Source organism: Zootoca vivipara, chromosome 12, assembly GCF_963506605.1.
Source record: "Zootoca vivipara chromosome 12, rZooViv1.1, whole genome shotgun sequence".
NCBI classification, from domain to species: Eukaryota; Metazoa; Chordata; class Lepidosauria; order Squamata; family Lacertidae; genus Zootoca; species Zootoca vivipara.
Window position 1 is genome coordinate 21,802,794 of NC_083287.1, and position 27,459 is coordinate 21,830,252.

General features: G+C 41.9%; 1 protein-coding gene across 7 annotated transcripts in view; it reads left to right on the forward strand.

Annotated features, from left to right (window-relative positions):
• The window catches only part of CPVL (carboxypeptidase vitellogenic like), a 57,112-nt gene that overhangs the window by 16,092 nt on the left and 13,561 nt on the right, over positions 1 to 27,459 (forward strand). For all 7 annotated transcript variants that reach the window (XM_035129251.2, XM_035129253.2, XM_035129255.2 and 4 more), the window contains exons 4-11: positions 524 to 638; positions 2,222 to 2,280; positions 3,916 to 3,995; positions 5,055 to 5,121; positions 8,376 to 8,498; positions 8,901 to 9,032; positions 11,041 to 11,139; positions 12,094 to 12,267. In XM_035129251.2, the coding sequence (XP_034985142.1) occupies positions 524 to 638; positions 2,222 to 2,280; positions 3,916 to 3,995; positions 5,055 to 5,121; positions 8,376 to 8,498; positions 8,901 to 9,032; positions 11,041 to 11,139; positions 12,094 to 12,267 (849 nt within the window). The remainder of the gene's footprint in view (positions 1 to 523; positions 639 to 2,221; positions 2,281 to 3,915; positions 3,996 to 5,054; positions 5,122 to 8,375; positions 8,499 to 8,900; positions 9,033 to 11,040; positions 11,140 to 12,093; positions 12,268 to 27,459) is intronic.

Sequence of the window (27,459 nt, forward strand, 5' to 3'; positions counted from 1 at the left end):
CTCAGTCCCAACAAACCATAGCTTACCTTTGTTCTGGACTTACCACGCATGATTTCCCTGGAGGAAATAGACCACGAGTGCAGATTCACAGATAACACTGAGCCAAACTATGACTTGGCTCTGGAGGAGCTTAGGAGGAGCGAGGAAGGACTGAAATTGTAGCATTTTTCCTTCTGGAGGTGCAGAAGCTTGGTCTTTCTTGCTTCACCATGGTTTGGCTTAATGCTATGTGAAAACGAGGCCTGTGTGCATATGTTGATCCCATTTGCTTTCCTCTACTCCCTCTGTTTAAGGTCTGAAACCTTCTTTTCACTGCGCATGCAAGATACTAGGACTGTAGAGACATGGCTTTCCAAGCACGTGGTCACTCAAAGCGTATGGAAAGCTCTTGTGCTAGTTATAAAATTAGCTGCTTATAAAGAAAGTGTTGGCACTTCTTCCTCATAGTCTACTGAAATAATTCATGCATTCTGTAAATTTTTGTAGGTACAGCTCCAGTTTTTATTGTCCTTCTGCTCTGCAGGTACAACCCGAAAAAGCCCCTGTCTTACTTTGGCTCCAAGGTGGACCTGGAGGAACATCCATGTTTGGCATTTTTGTGGAACACGGACCATATGTTGTCAACAAGAATCTCACATGCAAGTATTGTTTATTTCTAGGGTGAAGGCTTCCAGCCAGATGTTAATAACCTTATAGTTTTAACATAAAAAAGGGAACCTATTCCCTTATGGGTTTGGAATTTGCATGTGTACTCTTTATGCTGCTGAGCAAATTAGTGTGTCTTGCTGTAGCAGTTTGGGAAAGAATGATATTTGATCATTAATGGCATGAAATAGAAGTACCTTCCCCCCCCCTTTTTAAAAAGAACTATTTCCTCTCCCCCCAAACTAAAAATGCATTTGAAATACATTTCCTATGTTATCAGTGGCAGGTTACGGGTTGTTATCATATTAGTTCACAGACTTAAAATAATATTGAAATATGTTTTAATAAATGAATTTTGCTCCTAAGGTGACATCAATGTTAAAGGAGAATGTGCACTTTTCCCAAAAAGTGCTGGGAGGAAAATGGATAAATAAACTGATAGAGATTCCCAGTCTTACCATTCACAGAATCATAGAGTTGGAAGGGGACAATGCAGGAATTTTTTGCCTGGCATGAGGCTCGAACCCACAACCCTAAAAGTCTCGTGCTGTACCGACTGAGCTATCCAGTTACAGTACAATGCTAAGTCTGTGGAGTGTGAAGCTGGCATTTGGCTGCATAATGACCATAATTTTACTTATAATATTTTTACATCAACTTTAGGGCTAAAGCATTCTCAAGGATAGCTTGCAATATAAAATAGGATACAGAAAAATAATTCAAATAACCCACCAATAAAATATAAGGAGCCTTAAAACATGTTTTAATCAATCAAAAATAAATGGCCTTTAGGTTTTGGAAATGTTTTTATCACACACATTCTCCAACCTGGTATGTGACTGATAATACTTGGTTGAAAAAAATACCTTTACAATTCTCACCGCAAGTGATATGCGATGCTTTTTACAATTATGCCAGGTGCTAACATCTATCTGAAGTACTTGGGTTTAGTTTTTTGTTTTTCTATCTTGGCAGGAAATGCAGAACCATATGAAATTATTGAAAAATAGCCAATGCTATGTTTAATAGCCTAAAACAAATAATAGCATTAATGTGTACATTGAAATATTGAATCCATCCAACATGTTCACAATGCAACCTTCTCATGTTGTTCAACATTGCTGCATCTTGTGATATAAAATGAGCAAAAGATTAATTCACTATAGTAATGTGCACCGAGATAATATCACGAAGTCTGGCCCAGTAAATCCATTTTTAATATATACCTTAATTACAGGAGCCATATACTTTAATGGGATGAAAAAAGTAATAGCATACAGCAGTTGGCAACTTAATGCTATATAAGCTTGTGAAAGGGTGCATAGTTTATTTCTGTGGTCTCAAAATGTTGAATAGTGGATCCTACAGTTCAAGCACGCCTTGATTATCGACTTACTGGGTGACTTTGCCATGTTAGCCTACAATCCACTTGGGAGCAAGCCCTACTAAGTTCAGTAGGACTTGACTGCTGAGTAGATACAGTTAGGATTGCACTTTCCGTCCTGCTTCCTTTTCTGACTGATGCTAATGATTCAAGCTGTAGACACTCGACTCTCATTTTCTTCTGTGTTGATAGTGTCTGAACGAAAATTTCCCTGGACCTCCAAGTTTTCCATGCTCTACATTGACAATCCAGTAAGTGAACAACAGATAAGGTTCATGTTGCATATCTAAAGGTGTCCGTTGAAAAAAACACACGTTTGCTTGACAGCAACAATTGCCTTAACCCTTATGTTCTTGCATCTTCAAACGTAGTAATTTTATCTGTTACATGTAAGGATAGTCGCTTTAGCAACAGCCCTTTTTTCCTTGACGTGGTATGGCATTTAAGAAGGATCTCAGTGTAGGGGAAACATGGCTACACAAAATCTTTGAGCAGCTGCCAGGGCTAACCACTGATGTGGACCCTATGGACCCACCATGCTAGGTGCCTCTCGGCAGACGTTTTTAATTATTATTTCCAATGCCCCGCAATGGGGGGCTCTACCAATGAAATGGGGCCCTTTCAGATCTGGAACTAGGACTGTGCTGGCTCTCTACTAACTATGTGGTGGGCTTGGTGTCAGGGGAACTCCCTACAGGGAGCCTCCTCCCCCCCCCGTCATCCTGACCAGCACTTCGCCCAGCACAAGCAGCGAGTCGGGAGGAGGGAATGAGGAATGGAGCAGTTTGGAGAGAGGGCTCAGTGAGGTGTCAGAGCCCTGGCACTGCTCTGGTCGAGGGTCAGTGGATGAGGGACTCAGTGAGACGTCAGAGCCTAGGTGCCACCCCAGCCACCAAGAGGGGAAACCTCTCCTTCCGGCGCCCGAATTGAGGCGCGCGCCCACACGTAGGGTGAAGGGGCGGCGTTTTGGGGTGCCCAGGCTTTTATGCTGGCCGAGAAGCCGGCGGCAGCCATTGCCGGGTTCTGAATCGGACCAGGCAGTCATGTTTTTTTGTTATCTCTGCACTGTAAATAGTATGCACAATAAAACCCTTAAAGACAGTGCGGACTGGAGCGTCTTTACTCGAGAGTAGCCGCAACAATCCCCTGACACTTAGGTCCAAACTAGTCATGACCCACATTATACTTCCTCTGGCTCTTTAGGTTTTAATCAAGCTGAAGCTGAATTTGGGCAGACAGAAGGGATGAGATTGGCGAACCCTGACAGTTTTCCTGTTCAAAATCCCTCCCAGTTAAGGGGGAAAGTTATAGGAGTGAAGGTTTGAGTGGAAAACACTGCTGATTGAGATGTATAGTTCCACCCTTTCATTTTTTTTTTGCTTGTGATACTGCTCAAATTTTAATTCAGCAGCAGCACTCTGAATTCTCTCTTCGCCTCCTTGTGATTCTGGAATATATTTACAATTGAAGGTTGTTGCCTGAGAACTTGGTAGATAAATTGCTAACAGTCACCAGAATGCTTTTTTTAAACAAAGGTTGAAATATATGTCCCCCTTTCCTTATTGACAGGAAAATTTTGGAACTCTTTCTGTGTGCCTTGATTTGAAAAGTGGCATTGTCACTGAATTTCCTCACATCTTGAACACTGTGCTAGAATAATCCTAACTATGCTAGAATAACGAAAATGAGTCTTATTTTCTGCATGTCTGGAGGAATCCAGATCATCTAATGGACTAATTGCAAAACCAGAATTTTTAAACTCCACTTGCAACTGTAGGAGAAACCATATACCTAACAGAATATCATTTTGCTTGATGTCAAAAACAGCAGTGAAGAACTGGAATATAATTGTTCCACAAATATTTTATATTCTCTTTTGCTATCAGGTTGGAACTGGCTTCAGTTTCACAGATGACGAAGCAGGTTATGCAGCGAATGAAGACGATGTAGGAAGAGATTTGTATAGGTAAATCAGTCCATACAAGTTGCATTTTCTTCTGCCAAGCTTTTGAAATGCACCAGAAAAGTCAGTGCTTGCTGACACCTTCTGGAGAGCTTTTGAAATATTTACAGTACAGTAAAATGTTCTTTATCCCCTTCTCATTTTAAGGATATGATTATGTAAGCATTGGGTGAGATAATAGACTCATGTAAAAACACGCTGATTCCCGGACTTTCTGCAGGCCGGATTTAGAAGGTGATTGGGTCGGATCCGTCCCCCGGGCCTTAGTTTGCCTACCCATGACTTAGCTGGATATTGCCCTTGGCATCTGGACTTAATAGAACGTTGTGTGCATGTTTTCAGATGCAGAGAGTAGCACAGTAGATAGCTTTGAAACATTCCTTTCCAGACAGTGGTTTTGTTAAGTAAGATACGTGCAGTTTTCCTTCAATCTTGAGAGACATCAATCAATACACCTGTCTGATTTCATCTGCCTCTTCTTCTTTTTTTTAAATGCATCCCTCTCCTCTCCTTACAGTCTAGATGGTTGTGTGGGAAAGGTGGGTTCACTCTGAATAAGAATGATGCTTGGTAACAGAGATGGCAGAAATGCAGGCTGTGGCTTCCTTCAAGGTGGAAAATTGGAGTTTCATGGCCCAAGCAGAAATGATGCCACGTGTCTTCCTGCTTGCCCCACCCCCACCCCCAGAACGTGTACTTATTGCAGCAGAAAATGTCTCTGTTTAAGCACTGTATCTGCAAGGAGAATTTAAAAAAGTGTTCTGCGGGTGCATATTTGTTAATTAATATTACTGTGAAATAGATTGTGTATGTTGGGATGAGATTAATGCTGCGACACTTCGCTGTAGTTTAATTTTTGAGACAAAATGTATTTTGTGGCTGAAGGATAATGTCACACTTGCCTGTGACCCTATTTTCACGAGTGAATGTCAGCCTGCTTCTGCTGAGGTGCAGCCGCTGAATAAGTTAGCAAGCTTTCATTTTCATCACTACTATGACATTTGACGACAACCTTTCTTAGTGCAGATATTTTTTTTACCTGTACTTCATCTGTTATTTCAGTGCCCTCATCCAGTTTTTCCAGCTCTTTCCTGATTATCAGAAAAATGACTTCTACGCAACAGGAGAAGTAAGTTCAGATAACTTTTAATTTTGGGGCTGTGTAACTTGTGAATATGAAGATCGTCTTAAGAGAAATTGAGGAACTTTTTGTGAATTATCCTAAAGCAGAGGTGGACCTTCCCCCCCCCCCCCCGCGCCCAGTTGGATTTAATTTTAAATTGCATTTCGTAGATACAGGCACATCTGTCAACATACATTGGACAACAGTGTGTTTTACAATTAGTAAAATAATATCTATAAAACAGCCAGCAGGGGGAGCAGAAATGACCAGAACAGTCCCTTCCAGGTTAAAAAATGTGTTGTTACCTAGCGATTCCTTTTCTTCTGGGCATTTCCCAGCCCAAAAGTACATTTTTTTCTGGCAGATAACTTTGGCCTCAGCATTTAGCCTGACAGTGTTGCTTTTTAAAATTAAGGGCTTAGGTGCTTCTATAGGAGCTTTCCCCACTGATCCTTGCTTTGGTACTGAAATTGATTTCAAAACCTATCCTCCCCCCAAGAGAGAGAAGGGAACCTCATTGGTATTGCAACTAAAACCTATCTGTTGCTCACTGCCTCTAACAACTTAAGCAGAGCCGCTCTTTCTTTGATACTAACTGCTAACACATGTGATGACATTCTAGTCAAGAGATACTGCTTTCATTACAGCTTAGTTCTATGGTTCTCCGTTGTCTCTGAAGATGTAGATCCCATCTTGATTTTTCTGGCAAAGAAAGCTGCTTTAATTTTTTTTTTTTGCTAACAGAGATACTTGTCTAGGAAAGAAATCTGCAGTGTGGGGCGGGAGAAAGAGAGTCAGATTTCATTGTGGCTTTTGCCTGTGGAGACCCGGCGATCACCTTCTTGGTTTCACATCATAAAAAGCCTCCTAAGAAAGGAAAGATGGAAGAGGGTTGGAACAAACAGTTGCTGTGTAGCCTTGTGAAGGGTAAAAGGTCAGCTCTTCATTGGCAGAAATTAAGACAAAAGGCCTGAATGCTTAAAGATGCTGAGAGATGCTGAGAGTATTAGTATATGCTCCTTTGTATAAGTTTATCTTGCATTAAGTTGTATGTTGCCATGTCTTCTGCAGTGTACCTGATATCAATTTGGACTGGGTTACCAATATGTGGAAGCACTAATAGATCCATGGATGAAGGCCTTTTCTGTTACCTTCCCCATCTGTTGCCCCTAGTCCCCCATGTCTTCATTTTCGCCGAGTTGGTTGAAGGTTTCTGTTCTTATCCCTCTCCCCTCATTGATAAAGAACTTTGGCTGTGCCTCTCTCCCAACACCATCCTCGATTATTCTTCAGATGGCTTGTAATAACTTCTGGTTACCTGCTAAATCTTTCCATTCCAAGCACTAGCCACATAGAATCATAGAGTTGGAAGAGACCACAAGGGCCATCCAGTCCAACCCCCTGCCAAGCAGGAAACACCATGAAAGCGTTCCTGACATATGCCTGTCAAGCCTCTGCTTAAAGACCTCCAAAGAAGGAGACTCCACCACACTCCTTGGCAGCAAATTCCACTGTCGAACAGCTCTTACTGTCAGGAAGTTCTTCCTAATGTTTAGGTGGAATCTTCTTTCTTGTAGCTTGAATCCATTGCTCCGTGTCCGCTTCTCTGGAGCAGCAGAAAACAACCTTTCACCCTCTTCTATATGACATCCTTTTATATATTTGAACATGGCTATCATATCACCCCTTAACCTTCTCTTCTCCAGGCTAAACATACCCAGCTCCCTAAGCCATTCCTCATAAGGCATCGTTTCCAGGCCTTTTGGTTGCCCTCTTCTGGACACATTCCAGCTTCTCAGTATCCTCCTTGAACTGGACACATGTTACTTCCAAAGTATGATTGGAAGTCATGGTTCAGAAGCAACCCAGGAAAGCAGGCTGCATGGAAGCCTGGGGCATGCTCTTGATCCTCCATAGATAGCCTGGAAGAGTGCTTTATCCAGCCTAATGGCACATTCATACTTAGGATTGGCCAGCACAATATTACAACTCATTGCTTCATTGGTTTTTTAAGTTCATGGGTTATTCCAGCATTGCAAGCTTTATTGAGCTGGTTAGATACATGTACAGTCGTACCTTGGAAGTCGAACGGATTCCGTTCTGGAAGTCCGTTTGACTTCCAAAACGTTCAGAAACCAAAGACCGGCTTCTGATTGGCTGCAGGAAGCTCCTGCAGCCAATCGGAAGCCACGGGAGCCCCGTCGGACGTTTGGCTTCCAAAAAATTGTTCCAAACTGGAACGGTCACTTCCGGGTTTGCAGCATTCAGAAGCCAAAACATTTGAGAACTAAGCTGTTCGAAAACAAATCTATGACTGTACTAGAAACTAAAAAGACTTTGGTTACAAATTTAATTAGTGTTTTCAATTAAAAGGTTGAAGGATTTTTTTTAAAAAAAACATTTAGGCAGGAATCCAGTTGGTACACACAGAATGTCTTTTGATTCTCTGCTAACAGGAGAGGGGAGGTAAATTTCCCCCATTTGCTTTCTCTTTTGCACCATCCAGAACCCAAAAAATCAACTTGGGAGATTCTCCATACCATGTAGAAGGGGGCTGGCAGGGGAGAAGATGAATCAGAATAAATATCCTGTCCTCTGTGAGCTCCTTCTATGAGCTTAAGAGCACGAATTCTATTGATTACTTACAGCCTTAATAAGGAAAGCTAGCAGGTGCAAATCAAATATTTTAGATGCAATCATACGGCATAAAAGCATTTATCCTTGGAACACGATACTAACTCACCTATCATGCACAAATCTCTTGTGTTTATGCTTCTTGCTGCAGCCAGATTGTTAGTGGCCTCCCATCAACTCCTTCCCGAGAGGAGTGGCTAGCAAAAGTATGGGACATTGCGCTGTCAGAACATCCGACACACGTATGGAGAGTCCTTAACGGTTCATTAAAAATAGACCTCTTTTATTAGACATGGTATAAGTTCTTATCTTAACGTTAACTCAGTTGAACAGCCCACTAAACGTCAGATAAAAGTGTGGAGACGCTTTATAGAGAACTGAATTGACTCTCATACACACCCTTTTAAAAATATATGGTAGTTGAATCCATTATTGTATTCTCAGGTTTTCTTCCCCATTGTATTTTCATTTTATTTTTTCTATTTCTGCATGCAATTTGTACTGACTATACCTATCACTTTTGATGTAATTTGTATGTGTTTATATCAATAAATAGAATTTTTTAAAAATGCATAAAAGCTATTCACACTACCTTTTTGTTTGATTGTCTTCTTCATTATCACTAGTCCTATGCAGGGAAGTATGTGCCTGCCATTGGCTATTATATCCACACACATAATCCTACGGCAAAGATAAAGATCAACTTTAAGGGTGTTGCCATTGGAGATGGTCTCTGTGACCCTGAATTGGTAAGAATTCTCCATATTGTGTTTATTTAATTTTTATTTTTATTTTTTTAAATCAGAAGTGGATTGTGATTCTCAAATTGCAGGGAAAGGATAACGGAAAAAAGGGAAAAAAGAGTATCGTTCCATGTAACTTTTTAATTTCACTAAAACTTTACAGTAATTAGTTTACCACATGTTTCTCAAGAGCAAATTAGCTGCAATCCTGCAGGGAACTAGACTGCTTATAAATGCCACCAAAGTTTTATTGCAGCCTTGGCAAACTATTTAAAATTTGGAAGCTTGCTTTAAAAAAAAATAAACTTCTGCTTAATGCACTGCCTTTAAAAAACAACAACAACGGGCATTCTGGAAGATTAGAATAATCTAGACTAATATCGCTGAGTTTCTTGATTCCCTTTGCAGATGTTTGGTGGCTATGCTGAATTGTTATATCAAATTGGCTTGTTGGATGAGAAGCAGAAGGCGTTTTTCCGGCAGCAGACTGATCTGGCAGTAATCTACATCCAGCAGAAGAAATGGAGAGAAGCCTTTGAAGTACGTATTAGAGGCCCACATGCTGGCCTCCAGCAATTAAAACCATCTGAAGAGAGTAAGGGGGTCAGAAGGAAGCAGAACGGAGGTCACAAGCCCCGCGCTGGAAAAAGGTGTCCATTTATATTGCAGCAGAAGGGCAAAGGGAGGAGAATGAATGGAGAGAAAAATCACCGTCCAATGTTTCTACAAAATTTACCTTGGCCTCTTTTCAGAATTGAGTGCCGTGGCACATGTTTACATAGGCATCACTTTCATGAATTGCTTTAGTTTTTCTAAGTCTGTGCTTGTATGCCCTAAAGGTTTAGCTTATCCCCAGGAAATCAGGAAAGATGCAGTTGTAGAACTCGTTGCATATGCTTGAACACACGACTGAAACCTTTTTATATCCATGAGGAATGGCTCCAATTTTTAACCCCCCACCGAAAGAGCGGAAGGCGAAAACAGCAGAACACACTGTGGGCTGGCGTTTTGCTCTGAATTTGCGGCATTATATGTTTCCCGCGCAGTCATGTCATGAAACAGCCTTTGGATGTGTGCAGCAGTAACCCGCTAATGAGTTACTTACTGCAATACAGTGCATTTTACAGAATAATTTGTCCAATTTAGAAATAACCTTTAAAATGCATATAACTGTATGCATTTCTACTTCCTCCCCATGGGAAGGTCCACCATGCTGACTTATATTCTCAACATTCCAGTTTATATCCATCCTACACATTAGCTTGTTTCATTTATTTATTTTATTTACACACACACACTGGTTGATTATAAGGAAACCTCTAAAATCTTAGCTATGGTAGAGCAGTGAACACAGTGTGCACAACACAGGCAAATAATAGATTGGAGCAGCATTCTAGATTGGATCTTCATGGGGGCTAGCAGTGGGATCGGGGAAGTTGAAGTAGGACAAGAAACAGTGTCTTCCAAAGTTTGAATATGGCAATCAGTTGGCCCCAAGAACAGGAGACACATCCTTCCTAATAATAGTAACAATAATTTTATTACTTACATGCCGCCCATCTGACTGGGTTGCCCCGGCCACTCTGGGCGGCTCTCAACAAAATACTTTAAATGCAATAAAACTTCCAGCCATTAAAAGCTTCCCTGAACAGGGCTGCCTTCTAAAAGTCAAATAGTTGTTGCTCTGTTTGACATCTGATGAGGAGGCGTTCCACAAGGCAAGTGTCACCAGGGTCACTTTTGCCTGGGGGTGAAAGGGGTGCGGGGCACCCCGGCGCCGAATTCTTGGGGGGGGGGGGCGCCAAATGCTAAAGACGGCCCTAGAGGTTGTAGCTAGACATCCCCCTCCCCAAGAACTTTTAGAGGGGAGGTCCGTTCACCGTGGATGGGTGCAGGGGAGGCATGCAAGCCCAGGCGAGGGCGCGGAGGACCTAGCGCTGTGGGCGCCGTGTGATGGCTCCTCTGCATCCTCCCAGCACAGCGGGCGGAGCTTTTCCTTTCCGTGTCCCGCCCGTTTCCTTTCCTTGCCGTGCTTCTCCTCCTGCACCATCAGGTGCCCTGCGTAGAACTGCCCAGGTCCGTCTCGTCTCGTCCCGCCATGGCACCCTAGTCCTCCCACAGCAGCGTAGCCCAGGAGGGAGCGGAGTGGCGGTAGTTGTTACAGGTGAGCGGTTTCTCCCTCCCCTAAAGACGGCCCTGGGTGTCACTACTGAGAAGGCCCTCTGCCTGGTTCCCTGTAGCTTCACATCTTGCAGTAAGGGAACCACCAGAAAGCCCTCGGAGCTGGACCTCAGTGTCCAGCCAGGACAGTGAGAGTGGAGATGCTTCTTCAGGTAGGCAGGGCCATTCAGGGCTTTGAAGAACAACACCAACACTCTGAATTGTGCTCTGAAATGTACTGGGAGCCAGCGTACATTCTTTGCTCAGGTACACTCTACGAAGCATCTCCTCGCTACACATGGCAAACTGAATTATGCCGAGCATTGCAGCCCCTTAGAATTTTTAACCCACCAGAACTCTGTTTCTTTCCATGGCTCTCTTCCTCCAGGTGTTTGATGTTCTGTTGAATGGCGATGAAATTGGAACGACTTCCTTCTTTCAGAACGCCACAGGGTGTAGCAACTACTTCAACTTCATGAAGTGCCAGGTAAGCCCGCCCTTCGGCTAGACATTCTGGTAATGTGCTTTCGAAGCTATGGAATTAACTTGGGCTGCTGCTCTATCAAGAGCGATTGGAGATGGTGGTAACAGTACTGGAGCTTGGGAAAAACAATCCCTCCTCCCTTTTTTCCTGTTGCTGCTTAAATCTCAGCACATCCTTAAATCAAGGGGCGAGTGGGATATTTTGCACCTGGAGCCAAGGTAACACGAGGAGGTCTTTAGCATTGTTCAAATACTGCAGACGATTCACCTAGGATGTGCCTGTCTCTCCACTTGCGACAAACCCAACAGCTGGAGAAAAAAAGGAAGGATTCCCCAGGTCTATTGATGGCTATTGGCCTGGCGGCTAAATGGAATTTCAGTATTTAGAGGTGCTGAGAGAGTGCTGTTGCCTTCATGCCCTGTCTGTAAACTTTCTAGAAGCATCCAGCTAAGCGCTCTTGGAAGCCAAATGTTAAGACTAGTTTGACTTTTCCCCTGCAAGTTTCTCCCCCCTAAGTTCTTATGGAGAATAGTGTAAGATGAAGCAGTTTCCCTAAGCTAAAACTTGATATTGTGTTGCCTGCATGGGACATTGTTTGAGACAAGTAAACTCAGTCTGGCACAGTGACAAATTAATGTGGCTGTGCATTTTCACCAACAGCAAACCTTTCCCCCCCTTTCTCGTCTGATCAGTTACCAAATGCCTCCAGTTTTCATGACCTGCTGGGATTTCCCCCTTATGAAACTAATAGACTTGAACACTTTAAATTGCTTCATAATTTCAGACTTAACTGACCCCTGCAGTTTCATGTTTAACACAATCCTCACTTAAGCGGTGCTTTGCATGCTTCAATGCTAGATAGGATATTCTTGTACATGGATAACTAGGGTATATAATTTTATTGTCTTGATTTTTTGCAGCCATTTTTTAAAATCTTTTTCATCTTTTGTTTAATAGGAACCTGCGGATCAGGAGTACTTTGGACAGCTGTTAACATTGCCAGAAATAAGGAAGTCTATCCACGTTGGCAACCTGACATTTCATAATGGCTCCATGGTTGAGAAACATTTGATTGAAGATGTGATGAAGACAATCAAACCATGGCTGGCTCTTCTAATGGATAACTACAGGGTAGGTAGGCTGCCATGCCCAGCCTCTTAAATTTAAGAACCTGCAAAACTGCCTTGATTCATTATTTTCCAAATATTTAACCTTCGAATATTTAACACCTACTCCCAACTTCTAATCAGCCATCCCTAAAACAGACCCAGTATAGTTTTAGCAATTCAGTGATAATCAGTGTTGCAGCAATGTGTGACTTCAGGGAAATTAGCTGATTAACTTTGCATTTCAAACCTTTACCCAACATTGGAGAGGATAGCTTTGTGTTATAGCATGTAAAGTGTCTGGTTTTTCCCTGCCATTCTTTGTGTGTGTGTGTGTGTGGGGGGGATCAGACTTGGTTAGTAGAGGTGATGAAGTCCTCCGTTGGGGACTGTAGCACCTCAGTTCTCATGTGTATATGTTGCTGTCAGGGGACCACCAGGGGTCAGCGGAGAGTCCAGGAAGTGGGGACAGGGGCTCTTCGATGCAGTAGGAGCCCGGGATGGCAGCGCTTCGGAGCAGTCCACAGAAGGTGGTGCTGACCCTCAGGAAGCGGTGCAGAGCCTTGAGGATGCTGAGAGGGGAAGGTTCCCAGAGGGAAGCGTTGGAGGGTCAGACCAGGGCGCTCAGGAGGGGGAGGTGCCAGAGGAGACAGCACCGGCTCCCCAGCTTGGCAGTTCCAGTGGGGAGAGTTCTCCACCAGCCCCATCACCCCAACAGCGGGGGGGGGGGGGGGAAAGAGGCACGCAGAGAGGAGGAGATTCAGAACGCCTAGGTGGCGCTGTGGTTAAACCACTGAGCCTAGGGCTTGCTGATCAGAAGGTCGGCGGTTCGAATCCCTGTGATGGGGTGAGCTCCCCCGTTGCTTGGTCCCAGCTCCTGCCAACCTAGCAGTTCGAAAGCACGTCAAAATGCAAGTAGATAAATAGGAAGGTGAGGTAAACGGTGTTTCCATGTGCTGCTCTGGTTTGCCAGAAGCGGCTTTGTCATGCTGGCCACATGACCTGGAAGCTATACGCCGGCTCCCTCAACCAATAATGCGAGATGAGCGCCGCAACCCCAGAGTCGGCCACGACTGGACCTAATGGTCAGGGGTCCCTTTGCCTTTACCTAGCGTGTTCTGTTGGCGAAAGTCCCGAAGGGCGGTGCTTCCGGATTCTGATTTGGGATAGAACGGTCATGCTTTTTGTTGTTCTGTCTTGTACATATGTATATAATAAAACTCTGTAAAAACCAGCCACAGAGTTTGGAGCAGATTACTCGTGAGGAAGCAACCAGCACCATTACAATTGCAGGGACTTTCCCCCATATAGCATTTCAAGAGAGCTAACTTTCCAAGCTGGTGAAATACTTCTGCACTGGTGGTTGAAGTCCTTGTCTACAGGACAGCACTGCATTTTAGCAACTGTTTTTGTGCTTGAATGTTTTGCTCTTCCACAGCACCAGCAGATCAATTGTATTATATGTATTATTATTTTTATATATTTATAAAAGTATTTCTGTACAGTCATACCTTGGAAGTTGAACAGAATCCGTTCTGGAAGTCCACCCAACTTCCAAAATGTTCAGAAACCAAAGCGTGGCTTCCGATCGGCTGCAGGAAGCTCCTGCAGCCAATCGGAAGCCGCGGAAGCCCCGTTCGCAAACCAGAACACTCATTTCCAAGTTTGTGGCGTTCGGGAACCAAAACATCCGAGTGCCAAGGCGTTCAGGATCCAAGGTACGACTGTACTGTGGTTCATAAAATATCAGGATTGTGTACTACAACAAAATACAAAATGCCATTAAAAGCAATGCAGATAATCTTTGATGTGCCCGGCTAATCAAAAACAGACAGAAACAGCTGTATAGGTCTGTTGGCATAAAAAGATCCTCAAGAGAGTCAACAGCAAGAATGTTTGCCAAATCTCTGCAGTGAGAATGTTCTGCAGCATAGGACCGGTGGCGCTAAATGTCTGACTTCCAAGTTGAGGCCAGTCAGGCCCCTGTAACATAGGTGACAGCTAACAGCATTCTTCCAGATAATCTCAGTGATTAATCTGAGATATAATGGCTCAGGTGGAACTTGAGGTATCCTGGGCCAAGTTGCTCAGGCCCCTGAACCTGGCCTGATAGCCTTTGGGATGTCAGTGATGTTTCAGGAGTTCCCATAGGCAAGCCTGTTGCTGTAAAACAATACAGTCATACCTCTGGTTACGTTCGCTGTGGGTTGCGTACATCACGGGATACGAATGCACTGAACCTGGAAGTACCGGAACAAGTTACTTCCGAGTTTGGCGATTCATGCATGCGCAGAAGTGCCGAATGACGTCATGTGCAGAAGCGCCAAATTGTGCAGTGAGCATGCACAGATTCGGCGCTTCAGGTTGCACACTGCTCAGGTTGCGAACGGGGCTCCGGAACGGATCCCGTTCGCATCCAGAGGTACCACTATAGAGGCTTGGCATTTGTTGCTTTTCTAAGTGCTGCCCCAGGTAGTCAACTAGAGCTATCTAGTAATGAGTGTAGTAGATAAGGGAGCAGATTACTTGCTTCTTACTTCCTGACCTAGTTTGGTAAGCCACTTGTGGTGTTTAAAAGACTACATAGAAATGACTTAAATGATGAAATGAGTAACTTTATTTTTTAAAATTTAATTCCACATGCCACTGAAATTAATCTTAAACAACTTAAACTGATTGAATGCTGTGTTAACAGTCATGGCTTTCTTCCAGAGAATCCTTGGAATGTGTAGCTTTGTGGGATACTAAGACTTGTTTGTTGGGAATCTTTAGCCCTTCATGTAACTTTTAATTTTTAGCATTCCGTTAGAAGGGCCCACAACAATTACGCAAGCATAAAACAGGTTTAAATTTCTAGTGTACACGTAACCTTAGAAAATATTGAAGAATGTACCTACTGCAGCAGCTTTACATGCTATATTTTTTTTAGTTAGATGCTTTTTTAAGTTAGATATGACACACCCAGTATTGGTCTGTGACTGTAATTTGTTCTGTTTTTAATGCTGAATTTTAAATTGTTGTCACGTGCCCTGGGACCTACTGATGAAGGGCATGTGACGACGATAACAACAACAACAACAACAACAACAACAACAACAACAACAACAACAACAACAACACAGTGGTTGTGGCACAAAAGAGAAGTATTGTTTTCCTCAGTGCACATCCCATTTGCTGTGGCCAGTCTGAAAGTTACTCACATCTTGTGATCTTTGGAGTTCACGTGTAATATATTGGCTAGTTTGCATTGTATATCACATGGGGGGCATATTGAGCCACTCATTTCTACCTCAAGAATATTGCAATGGTTTGGAATGATAACTTACTTGCACGTCAAGCTTAATGTTCACATCTGACATTGTGACATGGTTTGGGAAAAAGTTGCTTGCCCGTCAGAGCAGTTTTTGTAGTAGCCAGAACGTCTCTGCAAGACTGAACTATCTAACCCTCTTTTGGCCTATGGCAGGGGTCAGCAAACTTTTTCAGCTGGGGGCCGGTTCACTGTCCCTCAGACCTTGTGGGGGGCCGGACTGTATTTTGGAGAAAAAATGAACAAATTCCTATGCCCCACAAATAACCCAGAGATGCATTTTAAATAAAAGGACACATTCTACTAATGTAAAAACACGCTGATTCCCGAACTATCCGTGGGCTGGATTTACAAGGTGATTGGGCCAGATCTGGCCCCCAGGCATTAGTTTGCCTACCCACGGTCTATGTAGGGTTGCCAGACTCAATAGAGGACAGGACTTCTGTGCCTTTAATTGCCCTGCTCTCTTTTGAGTCTGGAAACCTTAAAGAGAAACCAGCAGACCCCTTGTTTAATTTCCAAGCAAAGGGTCTGCTGGTTTCTCTTTAAGGTTTCCAGACTCAAAAGAGAGCAGGGCAATTAAAGGCACAGAAGTCCTGTCCTCTATTGAGTCTGGCAACCCTAGATCTATGCTATGGCTTGGCTGTCAGCATGCATTAACAGGCTTAGGCAGAGTGCCCTAATAACTGAGGGCAGACACTATGGACAGAGAAGCCAAAGTGTCTGCTTCAATAATACCTCTTCCTTGTGGCGATAGGTTTTCACATCCCAGTAAAAAGAAATCCCAATTCACCCCTACCATGTTCTACTAGTGGGGTCGTGGTTTAACTTTGGGGTTTTTTATACAGTCATGCGGTATATAATTTTTATTAACTAACTAACTAAAGCAAAACAAAAACACTTCACATCCCATACCAGTGCCTTACAACATGGTAAATATTAGCATTTTGATCTGAACTATATTGGGAGGGTGAGGACCAGTCCAAGTGGAAGCACTCTGCTTTTCTACGCACTGGAAGTTTGGCTGTTTTGGCAAATCCAGTCTTTTTCCTAAGGCAAAGTATTATTATTATTATTATTATTATTATTATTATTATTATTATTATATATACCGCTTTATACCCTATATCTATACTGCCCTATGGATGTGCCCTTTGAAGTCCTCCGTGTCAGAAATTAATGCAGGAAATTAATGCAAGAAATGCCCAGCATTTTCATACTTTTAGTTGGATTGAAGCATGTGTTCCTTTTAGGATACGTAAAAAGAAACAAAAGAAACTTCTTTGTCTTTTCGCTCAACCAAAGACAGATGGGGAATAATACTACTCATAATTCATTGTACAGGATTTGTGAAGGATGCGGCCTGGCATGTGGTAGCTGCCATAATAGATGCTGCAGCCTACTGACCTTTCGAAAGAGCGCAATCCACTTCTAGATTAAGAGCAGCATGCTTGGTGCTTAGAAATGCTGTCAGGAGTGCTTCAGAAATTCTGCTATTTTTGACACTCCTGTGTCTAGGTTAAACTGTTTGCTATGGTTTCCCCAACCCCTCTTTCTTCCTTTAGCAATTTAATAAGGAATTATGACCAAAAAAAAAAAAAGGAAAACACTATGTTAATGGCATGGCCTATGAGAAATCTGGCACCACTGTTCTTGGTTGTATATCGTGTGGTGATTAGTTTTGTGCAGTATTTGGCAGAAGGCTGTGGGCTCAGCAGTAGAGCAGATACTTGGTTGCCAATGGCCCCAGTTTCAATCCCTGGCGTTTTTGGATAGGGCTTGGAAAAACCTGCTGGAAACCATGGAGAGTTGGTGCCAGTCAATGTAGACAAGTGCTCTTTAGCCTTGTTGGGCTGCAGCTGCCATCATCCCTGAGCTGTGGCTAAATTGGTTTGTGGGATTATGGGAATTGTAGTTCAACCCCAACTAGCGATCAAAGGTTGAAAAACACTAGCGTAGGCAGTACTGGACCCAATGAGCAGACTCACTTTATTTTATTTAAGGTATTTAAATAAATAAAAATAAACATAATCTTTTGGTTTTGGAAGCTTAATAATAATAATAATTTATTATTTATACCCCAGCCACTCTGGGCGGCTTCCAACAGAAGAATAAAATAATTGATTAAAGATTAAAAGCCTCCCTAAACAGGGCTTTTATTTTGCAACAAACTTGCAAGTAAACAGGGCTTTATTGCAAGTTTTGATTCAGTTGGCCATCTTTTCTGCAAGGGTACCGGTATTTAAAAATTTGCTAGGACTCCTGAAGGGTCTTTCTAAAACTTGAAAGAGGAATTTGCCTTAATTAATAAGAAGGAAGCTCATTTGAACATAATCAATTTGACTTTGCCTCATAAATTGCAACATTGGTGAGGTTGCACTTCCTCCTATGAATCAGGTTATTGGCAAGGGGATACTGTTGGATCCATCTTTGCTTCTGGCATCCTTGACAAGGAATTGGACAGTTACCGCTTTCCCTGGGAAAGTAATATCTTTCCGTTATCAGCCTTGTTTTGGACTAGACTATTAGCAATACGCTGTATGTGGGATTGTCCTTTGGGAAATTTCAGAAAGTACATCAACTTGTTAATGAAGACATGCTGAACCGAGAAAGCAAATACTGATCGCACTTTGCTTAGAGAACTTCATTGGCTCCTGGTTGGCTTCCAGACACAATTCAAAGCACTTGTGTTGCTCTTTGGCATCCTAAATGTCTTGGATCACTATACCTGAGGGAGCATTTAAGTGTTATTTGTTGAGATACCAATAGAGGCTGTGCTTCAGGTGCCTCCTCACCACCAATGATGCCAAGACTTCTCTGGAGTGGATAATCAAAAGTCTGTATGGCACCTTTCCTCTTTTCCCTTACAAAACAAATGATATTTTACTGAGTTGTGGGGTTTTTAACATGTGATTCTAATATTTATATTGTGTGGAGTTGATTCTGTTAGCTGCAATACATACTTTTTACTGGAAAGCCAGGATATAAACATTTAGAAAAGATAGTGAGAAGCAGAAAAGTGGGAAGGATTTTTATTCCCCATTTGTCTGTTCTTCTCCAGGGATCCCTCAAACTTTCTACGAAATGCCAGAATCCTCTTCTGTTCCTTGATTGATACCTTCCTGTTATTCACCGTAGATATGTTATCCGGGCTTCCAAGGGTGGAAAGCTCCTTTTGAAAACTTTCCCAATGCTTAGGAACCTGGATATATTTCTTAACTCAGCTATTTATGTGCTTGTTTATGTTTCTGAGCGTTGGCTCCCTTCCCTCCCAGTTTGTAGTTGTGGGATTGTCTCAAGCTGCCTTTTTCCGCTTTAATTTTGGTTAAAGAAAAAAAAACCCTAATAAAATGCAGCTGTTACTGAAACGCTTAGATATTTTATCAGGTTTTCCCATCAGATGTGTTGCAGTGTCACTTGTGAGGAAATATTACACCAGTAGGTTCAGGCAATGAACGAAACATGGCATGTGTGCAAACTGGCCATTTCTCAACACCCATCTACAACATTGGCTCCTTTGTTCATAAAAGAGCTGAGGGAAAGACCTCTGTTACATCCCACACATATCCCGTTTTTCAGCCTTCAAAGATTGGCTTCTATTACTTCCACTGAAAGAGTGTCATTTTTTCTTCAGCATATCGTGGTGTTGCTCCATAAAATAAAGGCAGCCCAGTAGCCTAGTGATGACAACTGTTTTATCCATTCCAGTGCTCCAGTCGCATTACATTTCTATAACACTTTTTATACTACACTCATTGTCACACATTTTTCTCTCACGCACACTCGCACAGCCACGACGGGCATCTCCCACCCATTTCTCCCCTTAATAGTAGATTTGTGTAATTGCACCCCTCTTTGTCAGATGCAGAGTGCTAAAAAAGATTTGTGGGAGGAAATCGTAATACGGGATCACAAATCAGCTGGGCTTTTGCTTCTGAATAACAAATGGTTTTCCAAACTTGGCTCTCCAGCTGTTTTTGGACTACAGCTCCCATCATCCCTAGGTAGCAGCACCGGTGGTCAGGGATGATGGGAATTGTAGTCCCAAAACAGCTGGAGATCCAAGTTTGGGAAACACTGGTTTAATCAAACCATGGTGATAGCAAACATACCAAACACTGCCTCTTCTTGAGTGGGTGTGGCCTTTGTTGGATATATTAGAAGCAAATTTGACCACTTAGCTCTTCAGTGAAAAAATATGTCCGTTTCTTCAAAGAAGAACCATATTGGTGATAAACCAGTGAGAATGTTCCTCTTAATTTTTTATTTTTTTTTGATAAGTACCCATTTGGAAATTACAGTACTGTGGTCATTTGTTGTTATCTCTCAGCACTGTTACCTGCCAGCCTTTCTAGGTTATAGAAAAGTATTTTAAGAAAAATGTTTAATGCCTATAAGAGGAGAAACCAGAAGTCTCATTGTGCAAGCAGATATCTATTGTGCCAGTAGACGGATATATATATATATATATATATATATATATATATATATATATATATATATATATTTCCAGCAGGAATTAAATGAGCAAAGACTTCATTTGCAAGGCAAAACTTGCGTATGATTTGTGCAGGACTTTCTTACGTTCCATACCATGACAGGGGCTTTGTAATAATTGGATGAGATATTTTATCCCAGGAAAGAGGCTTTGGCTTAGAATTCTTTAACTCTAATAAAACCTTTGATGTTTGTGGATCCTGTGAATATATAATTCTGTTAGTATCAGATTTTGCTATATCTACTGTCTTGCCGCTCTCTTGCCCCAAAAGGAGTTGTTTAACGCTGGAAAGGTTAACTTGACTTAGGTTAGAACTCTGTTCTACAGTATTTAAGATTGCATCTAGTTCGGAAATTGTGGCAGGCACTGTCACTTATCATTAAACAGCTCATTAAATCCCAGCTAATTGCATCTTTGTTCCCGCATTTTAAAGTCTTACTGTGTCAGCCCTTAACTACCTCACTAAAATTTTACCATTTGTACCCTCACAATTAACTTCATTAGCTTATTCTAGCACAAGTAAAAACAAGAGTTTTAATAAGATTTTGTTTTGTACAAATTAAAGGCAGAGTGTTTGACATTTGCTCTACCTGGTAGCTTGAGTGACTTTAAACCCACAAGTAAAGTAGTGCGTATTTGAAATGCTCATGACATGTTTATATTTTTTGTAATGTGTTTTGGTTTTCTGTGTTGTTTCAGAGCTTTTAAACAGTTTTTGCTTGTGATCCACAGCATACCCTCCAACACCTCAGTGGCAAAATCCAGGACACATTCTTTTGGGACACTATCTTCCCATTTTTTCTCGCAAGTGAATGGCGACCGTTTTGACCGCCGTAATCTTGAGCAAATTTACGTCACAATTCCCCCCAGAAAAAGCGCCTTTTCCGGCACGGTGCCCCAAAAGGTGTTTTGCGGCGCCACACAAGATTGCAGGCCTGAAAAAGTGCTTTTTTGGGGGGGACACACCACAATCATGGTGTGAAATCAGCAAGATCACGGCATCCAAAATGTTATGCCATGGCAGCCATTTTGTGACTGCTGCCCACAGCACTTCCACAAAATTCAAAAAGTGCTCACTGGTCCTGAAAGGCTGGCAACCTCAGTCACATTCATGCTATTCTTTATGTCTAACTTTTTACTTATTTTGTTTTGCTCCACTTTCCCACTTCGGTTCCTTTGAATGTTTTGGGAAAACTAGGGTTTCATGTCATGATGAGCCCACATCTACTACTTGGAATGGGGAAGCTTGCTGCTGATCTAAATTTCCCTGTTTCAAAGAGGATTTTGTGGGGGAAAATCCTTGTATCCTTTCTTTGGAATTTAGCTTTTATCCCCTTCCTCGCAGAAAGCATGCAAGCAAGCCAAAGACATGAGCCACCCGCATGAGAACATTCTTTCTTAAACCGTTCCTTCATGTAATCCACAAGTCTTAATCCCTTTCTCTTCTGTCTAGGTTTCTTCATCTGCGGTGTTTATTTATGGCAGCAATTGAATTTAATCAGCTACATGCTACTCTCTGCATTGGCCATGCTGCTTTCCCCCTTCTGCTTTTGGCGAGAATGCTTAGCAAAAGGAGGTGGAGAAAATGTAGAGGCTGATAATTATAGTCGTTAAGGGCCTTGGCAGAGGCACAGCCAAGAATAAGAGGATTGTCTTTTTTTTATTTTGGAAAATTTAGTGGTATTTGGAAAAGTTGAAAAGTACAGATTTGTCAACCTATCTCTCCTTCCCAGTGATCCTTTCATGAGTTTACTGTGAATATTCAGGTTGCTTCTGATTTTCTCTTCTCGTAGCATGGTCACAGTGAGTTGTCAACATGCAGGTAGAGGACCAGGAGGATAGTCTTCACTGGCTTTGGTGTATTTGATAATGTCACTGCTTTGCACAAAATAGATTTAATTAATACAGGGATGAGTAACCTCTGGGCCACAGGCCTTCCCAGTTGACCCATGGCGCCATTTTAGCTAAACCATGCCCACCTGTCTTAATAAGGTTTTTTTTTTTTGCACCAAGAACTCCAGCCAGAAATTTTAATGTTAGGAATAAATCCTACTCGCGAGTTACAGTCAAATAAGGTATGTGTTCTGGTAAGACTAACAGTCTTGAACAGAACAAATGAATACAAACAAGAAATGAGCTTCAAGTTCACTAGAGTATATATAGTTTAAAGTGTTACAACTTAGAAAATAATAGTACAGTGGTGCCTCGCTAGACGAATTTAATTCGTTCCACAGGTCTTTTCTTATAACGAAAAATTCGTCTAGCGAATCCCATAGGAATGCATAGAATTTTTTTTTGCCCATAGGAACGCATTAATTGAATTTCAATGCATTCCTATGGGAAACCGCGATTCACTAGACGAATTTTTCATAAAACGAATTCGTCTAGCGAGGCAACCTCCGCTAGAAAAAACCTTTCGTTAAGCGGAAATTTCGTTAAGCAGGGCATTCGTTAAGTGAGGCACCACTGTACATTACAGTGTAAAGACACAAAAGCTATCAACTAATAATATCCATAAATGTCAGTCCGATTCCAAAAGTGTTCAAAAGGGTCGTTTTATATAGAGCCGAATGCCAAGTCGATTCAGTAAAAGAACCCAGGACAGGGGCCTGTTTCGATGTGGATGTCTTCGTCAGCTGGTAATATCAAAAATAACAAATAATAACAAATAATACATAGATTGCATAAAAATTCTCAATTGGTATGGCTCAAGTTTTATAGTATCATATAGCATTATATAACATTTGGTTCCTTACCTAGTTTATGAGATCGTGTTGACTTGTGAAATATAAATCTATGTTTTTCCAATATCGTGTCTGAAAATAACAATGCATGTTTTAAGTCTAAATAAAAGTTGTTAATTATTAATTGTAAGGCATCAAATAGTTGTATGTTTTCTCACCCGAGTTTGTGGAGATCAGCGTGTATCTAAATATTTCTACGTGTTTTCAATTCGGAGGTAAGCTAATTGTCCTTTTTGTGTGTCTCTAGGGGGCGGGGGGGAACAGGCTTCCCTGTTTTTGACCATACCTTATTTGACTGTAACTTGCGAGTAGGATTTATTCCTAACATTGAAATTTCTGGCCAGAGTTCTTGGTGCAAAAAAACAAAAACAAAACAAAACCTTCTTTTCGGTGTATCTACAATTAGAACTCCAATTTATTTAACACCTGTCTTAATAAGTCTTGGTTCGTTTCACTACACAGTTGTATTTATAGCTTCTAAAACGCTGTCAATTTTTGCCTTTCTGGTGGCTGGATCTTTTATGCTCCAGTGCTTAACACAATAGGGAGCCAGTGCTCAGGTTTCCTTAATCAGGGAAAGCAGTATTAGCAGTATTTCACCACTAGTGCTTGGTTAAAGCTCCAGTAGGAAGCAGCCACACACTTGTTGTGCTAGAGCTAAATGAGCAACTGCAGTTAGGAATTGAATAGCTTGAAGTAGCCTCAAATGTAGGTCATATTTGCGCCTTACAAACAAAGAGAATGGAGCCCCAAGCATTCAGTGGTGGAGGTTCAGCAAAACATCAAGCTCCGTTCCTGGTTTACATTAATCTGTCTTGGCCATTCCATTTGCAAGACGGCCATTACCCATAGCTGCCAAGTACCCCGTTTTCTCCGGGAAAACCCCGGTTTTACTTACCTTTTCCCGGTGGTCCCCCGTATCACTTCGTCTCCCGTTTTTCTCCGTTATTTTCTCCTGCCGGCGGCCATTTTTCCCTTTCCGATTTGCCCTTCTATGGGCACCAAATATGGCCGCCGCCGGCTTCAAAAGTCGCATCTACGCATGTCCGGAAGTGCATAGGTGCGACTTCCGGTGTTGGCGGCGGCCATTTTTGGTGCCCATAGAAGGGCAAAGTGACACCGGACGTTACATCGTCCGGGACTTGGAAGGTAAGCCATTACCTCAGGTTGGCCACTGCTACTATGGTAGCACCGAAGTTACGGCAAATTTGTAAAACATGTCTCTGTACCTCCTGTCTGCCATTATGCTCTGATTTTTCTTGTTTCTTTTACGGTGCTCCCTGCAACATGTAGTCACTTACTAGAAGAGAAATATAGCCCATCTTATTGTTTAGCTGTCCCAAAAGTAAAGAGCGTGCGAGGAAGGGATTGGCTGGGAGACAGACTGTTCTTTCATCTGGTAAATGAGACTGTATTCCAGAATCCCAGGGGTTATCTAAAGAGATCTTGTTTTGATGGTTTACTGTAGCCCTGTGGGAGTCCTTTCCCCTTCCTCTGCTGATTGACAGGGATGAATTGTATCCTTAGATAACTCTGTGCAAGAATGCAGATGTTGCATGCCATGCTTGCATTTCAAATCCTGTAATATAACACACCGTTTTTTTAAAAACTAGAGAATAAAATGCTTGGTACCTGCTTAGGCTAGTTACTTGTTACAAACAGCAAAGGGGCAAAAGTGTTCAGATTATTTATTATACTGTAAATGAATACATTTTTTTAGTCTCAAAGAAAACAGCAGAAATGATTCACACAATCTGTATCAACTGGTGATGTATGAATAACTGATACTGTATGTTCCCTTTCCAGAAATTACACCATTAATGACCTTGTTAACCCTAATGAATTTCTGCTCTAAAGAAAAATCATTCAATAGGCTATAATACCCACTGCTTTTGAAAGATGGCTGTAGCTCTTTAATATGACAGTGCTGCCCCCGCCTTTTAGCTGGGGGAGTGGGGAACATCTGTAATTGTCTTCCTTGAAGTTGTCCAATGGGATTTTGGTTTATTTTGTGGAGTGCTCAGAATCGAGATGGCAGCTAATTAGGATCATGGCACAGGCCAGAACATCTTAAGACTGCTCTTCAATCTTCATTTCCTCTTACAGGAAACCACAAAATATTGTAGATTAAGGTCACTGGGGAAAGGATCAAAAGTTTGTTTGCATAGGAAACATAATATAATTGTATAAGGACCAAACAGTAAGGATGGAGCTGGTTTTAAAAACAGGATCTAGAGTTGCAATTTATCACACATCTTATATGCGCCTCTTTCAAGAACCTTGAGGTATTTGAGATGATATGCTTCAAATTCTTTTTAATGAGTGATTGTGATATTCATCAGAGCCCCCAAAGCTGTTTGCTTGAAATTAGAAACAATTGCAGTTTAAAAACAGAAACAGAAAAACAGATTAACACTACTGTTATGTATTCAATGGTCTTCGTTTGCCTGAGATTGAGTCTTTACTAAGAATTCTGAACCCCTGTGTTCTGATTCGATACATGATATCCAATAACAGAACATTTCAGGATTTGGGCCTCTGCCATTGGCCCTTAAACTCTGAGTTGTGATTCACAGCTTGGAAGTTTAGACAGCCAATCACGTTGGGAGTGGGAGTGGCCCAGACCTTCAGAAATGTATATAAGCAGTTGCTTTGCCCCTGTTGTCCAGTTCTGTTAGTTCAATAAAGGTTTTTGCTGTTATCACTTGGGAACCCCACCTACACTTCATCAACCATACCTATACTGAGCACATTACACAATGTGCATAGCAATTAAATCCCCATAGACCTTTGAAGCTTGCATTCATGTTTTTTTTATGCCAGAATAAGTATTATAGCCGATTCTGTATTTAGACTTGTTCATTAACATTATAATAATCATTACACTGCTTGGTGGCTATTTGAACAGGTCTTCAATAAAACTGCATTTCTAATGGGTGATAACTTGAAGTAGACCCACTGAAATCCATTACTCAAGTCCATTAATTTCATTGGTCACTTCTGTGTACAGTATTATTATTGCGTGTTATCCAATGTTTTCAGTGCAAACAAAGGATCTTTAATTTGCAACAAGCCAGAAATTAAGCGATTTTTAATCATGGTTTAAACGTATTTATCGTGATGCAGCCATCGTCAGTGGAAGATGAAAATATACATATAGGACTTCTTCCTTCCACTCTTCTCATATGTTGCTACAGAAGCTTTCTTAATACTAGGAGTATGATTTTGGGGGACAGTCTTGCAATAAATTAGGGATGCGGGTGGCGCTGTGGGTTAAACCACAGAGCCCAGGGCTTGCCGATCAGAAGGTTGGCATTTCGAATCCCCACGACGGGGTGAGCTCCCATTGCTCGGTCCCAGCTCCTGCCAACCTAGCGGTTTGAAAGCACGTCAAAGTGCAAATAGATAAATAGGAACCGCTACAGCGGGAAGGTAAACGGCGTTTCCGTGTGCTGCTCTGGTTCGCCAGAAGCGGCTTTGTCATGCTGGCCACATGACCTGGAAGCTGTACGCCGGCTCCCTCGGCCAATAACGCGAGATGAGCGCCACAACCCCAGAGTCGGTCACGACTGGACCTAATGGTCAGGGGTCCCTTTACCTTTACCTTGCAATAAATTACACCAGCGTTAAAGTCAACCTGTGTGGCCTGCCAGGATACAATACAAATAGGTAAGTGCAAACTCCTGTTGGCATAAAATTATTCAAGCTTTTGAAGTTTGGCAGAAATCGTTTGCACTTTACTGAAATTGCTAGAAGAATGTGTGGTTTGTGTCTGTGAAGGATGTCTTCCCACCAACAAGTGCGCACACACTCTTAGTCTCCATGAAAAATGAGAAAAATAGATAACAGTGCCAATTACATGTTACTTCTGGGTTCGTAGAGCAAAGGATACATAGCCTTAACAGATTGGGCTGTACTGTTTTCACTGCACTGTGTCCTACCCTAAGACGGGTAATTGTAATTATTCCCATACTGTCGAGTGTAACAGCTGCAGAAAATTTTTGCAGAGGCCATGGAGAATCAAGATCTTTGAGGCATAGCTTCTTCATATAAACAGTGCAATTATTTTATTTGAGCTAGCTTGGGCGAGTCTTACAGAAAAGGCTTTTAACCCCACCAGGATTTTTTAGTAACAAAGAATTAATAGTTCATAGGAAACATGTGTGCGTTGCAGCCATACAAAGGGCTCTATCTTGGCTTGAGCCTGAACAGTCTGCTGTGAGATCCCAACTGATACAAAACATATATGCTGTTTGGGTATGGGATTTAAAGAGAAACTTAAACCAGCTTTGTGGGATAGAATATGTTTTTACACCAATCACGCGTTCCCCCTTTTTGTATTTTAAAAAGAAAGAAAGAAAGAAAAAATCCAGTGCGCATTCTGATGGAATCTTTATGCTACATCTTCTTTTTCCATTTGTTGAGCTAAAGTCTAAAGCTCTTCCTGTTATCTCCCTGGAGTTTTTTTTTTAAAGTAAGGCTCCCTTTTTCCATTCATGGTGCATTGTTTCTCAAAAACCATACCCTATAGTCTATGCGCTAGAGATTTTGTTTCTGCTATTGCATATGTAACGAAATCTGTTGTTGCTATGGTTTCTATATTTTCTATTATTTCTATTCTTTGCCTAATGCATGAAGTTATAAATTTTGTACATGTAGTGTGCA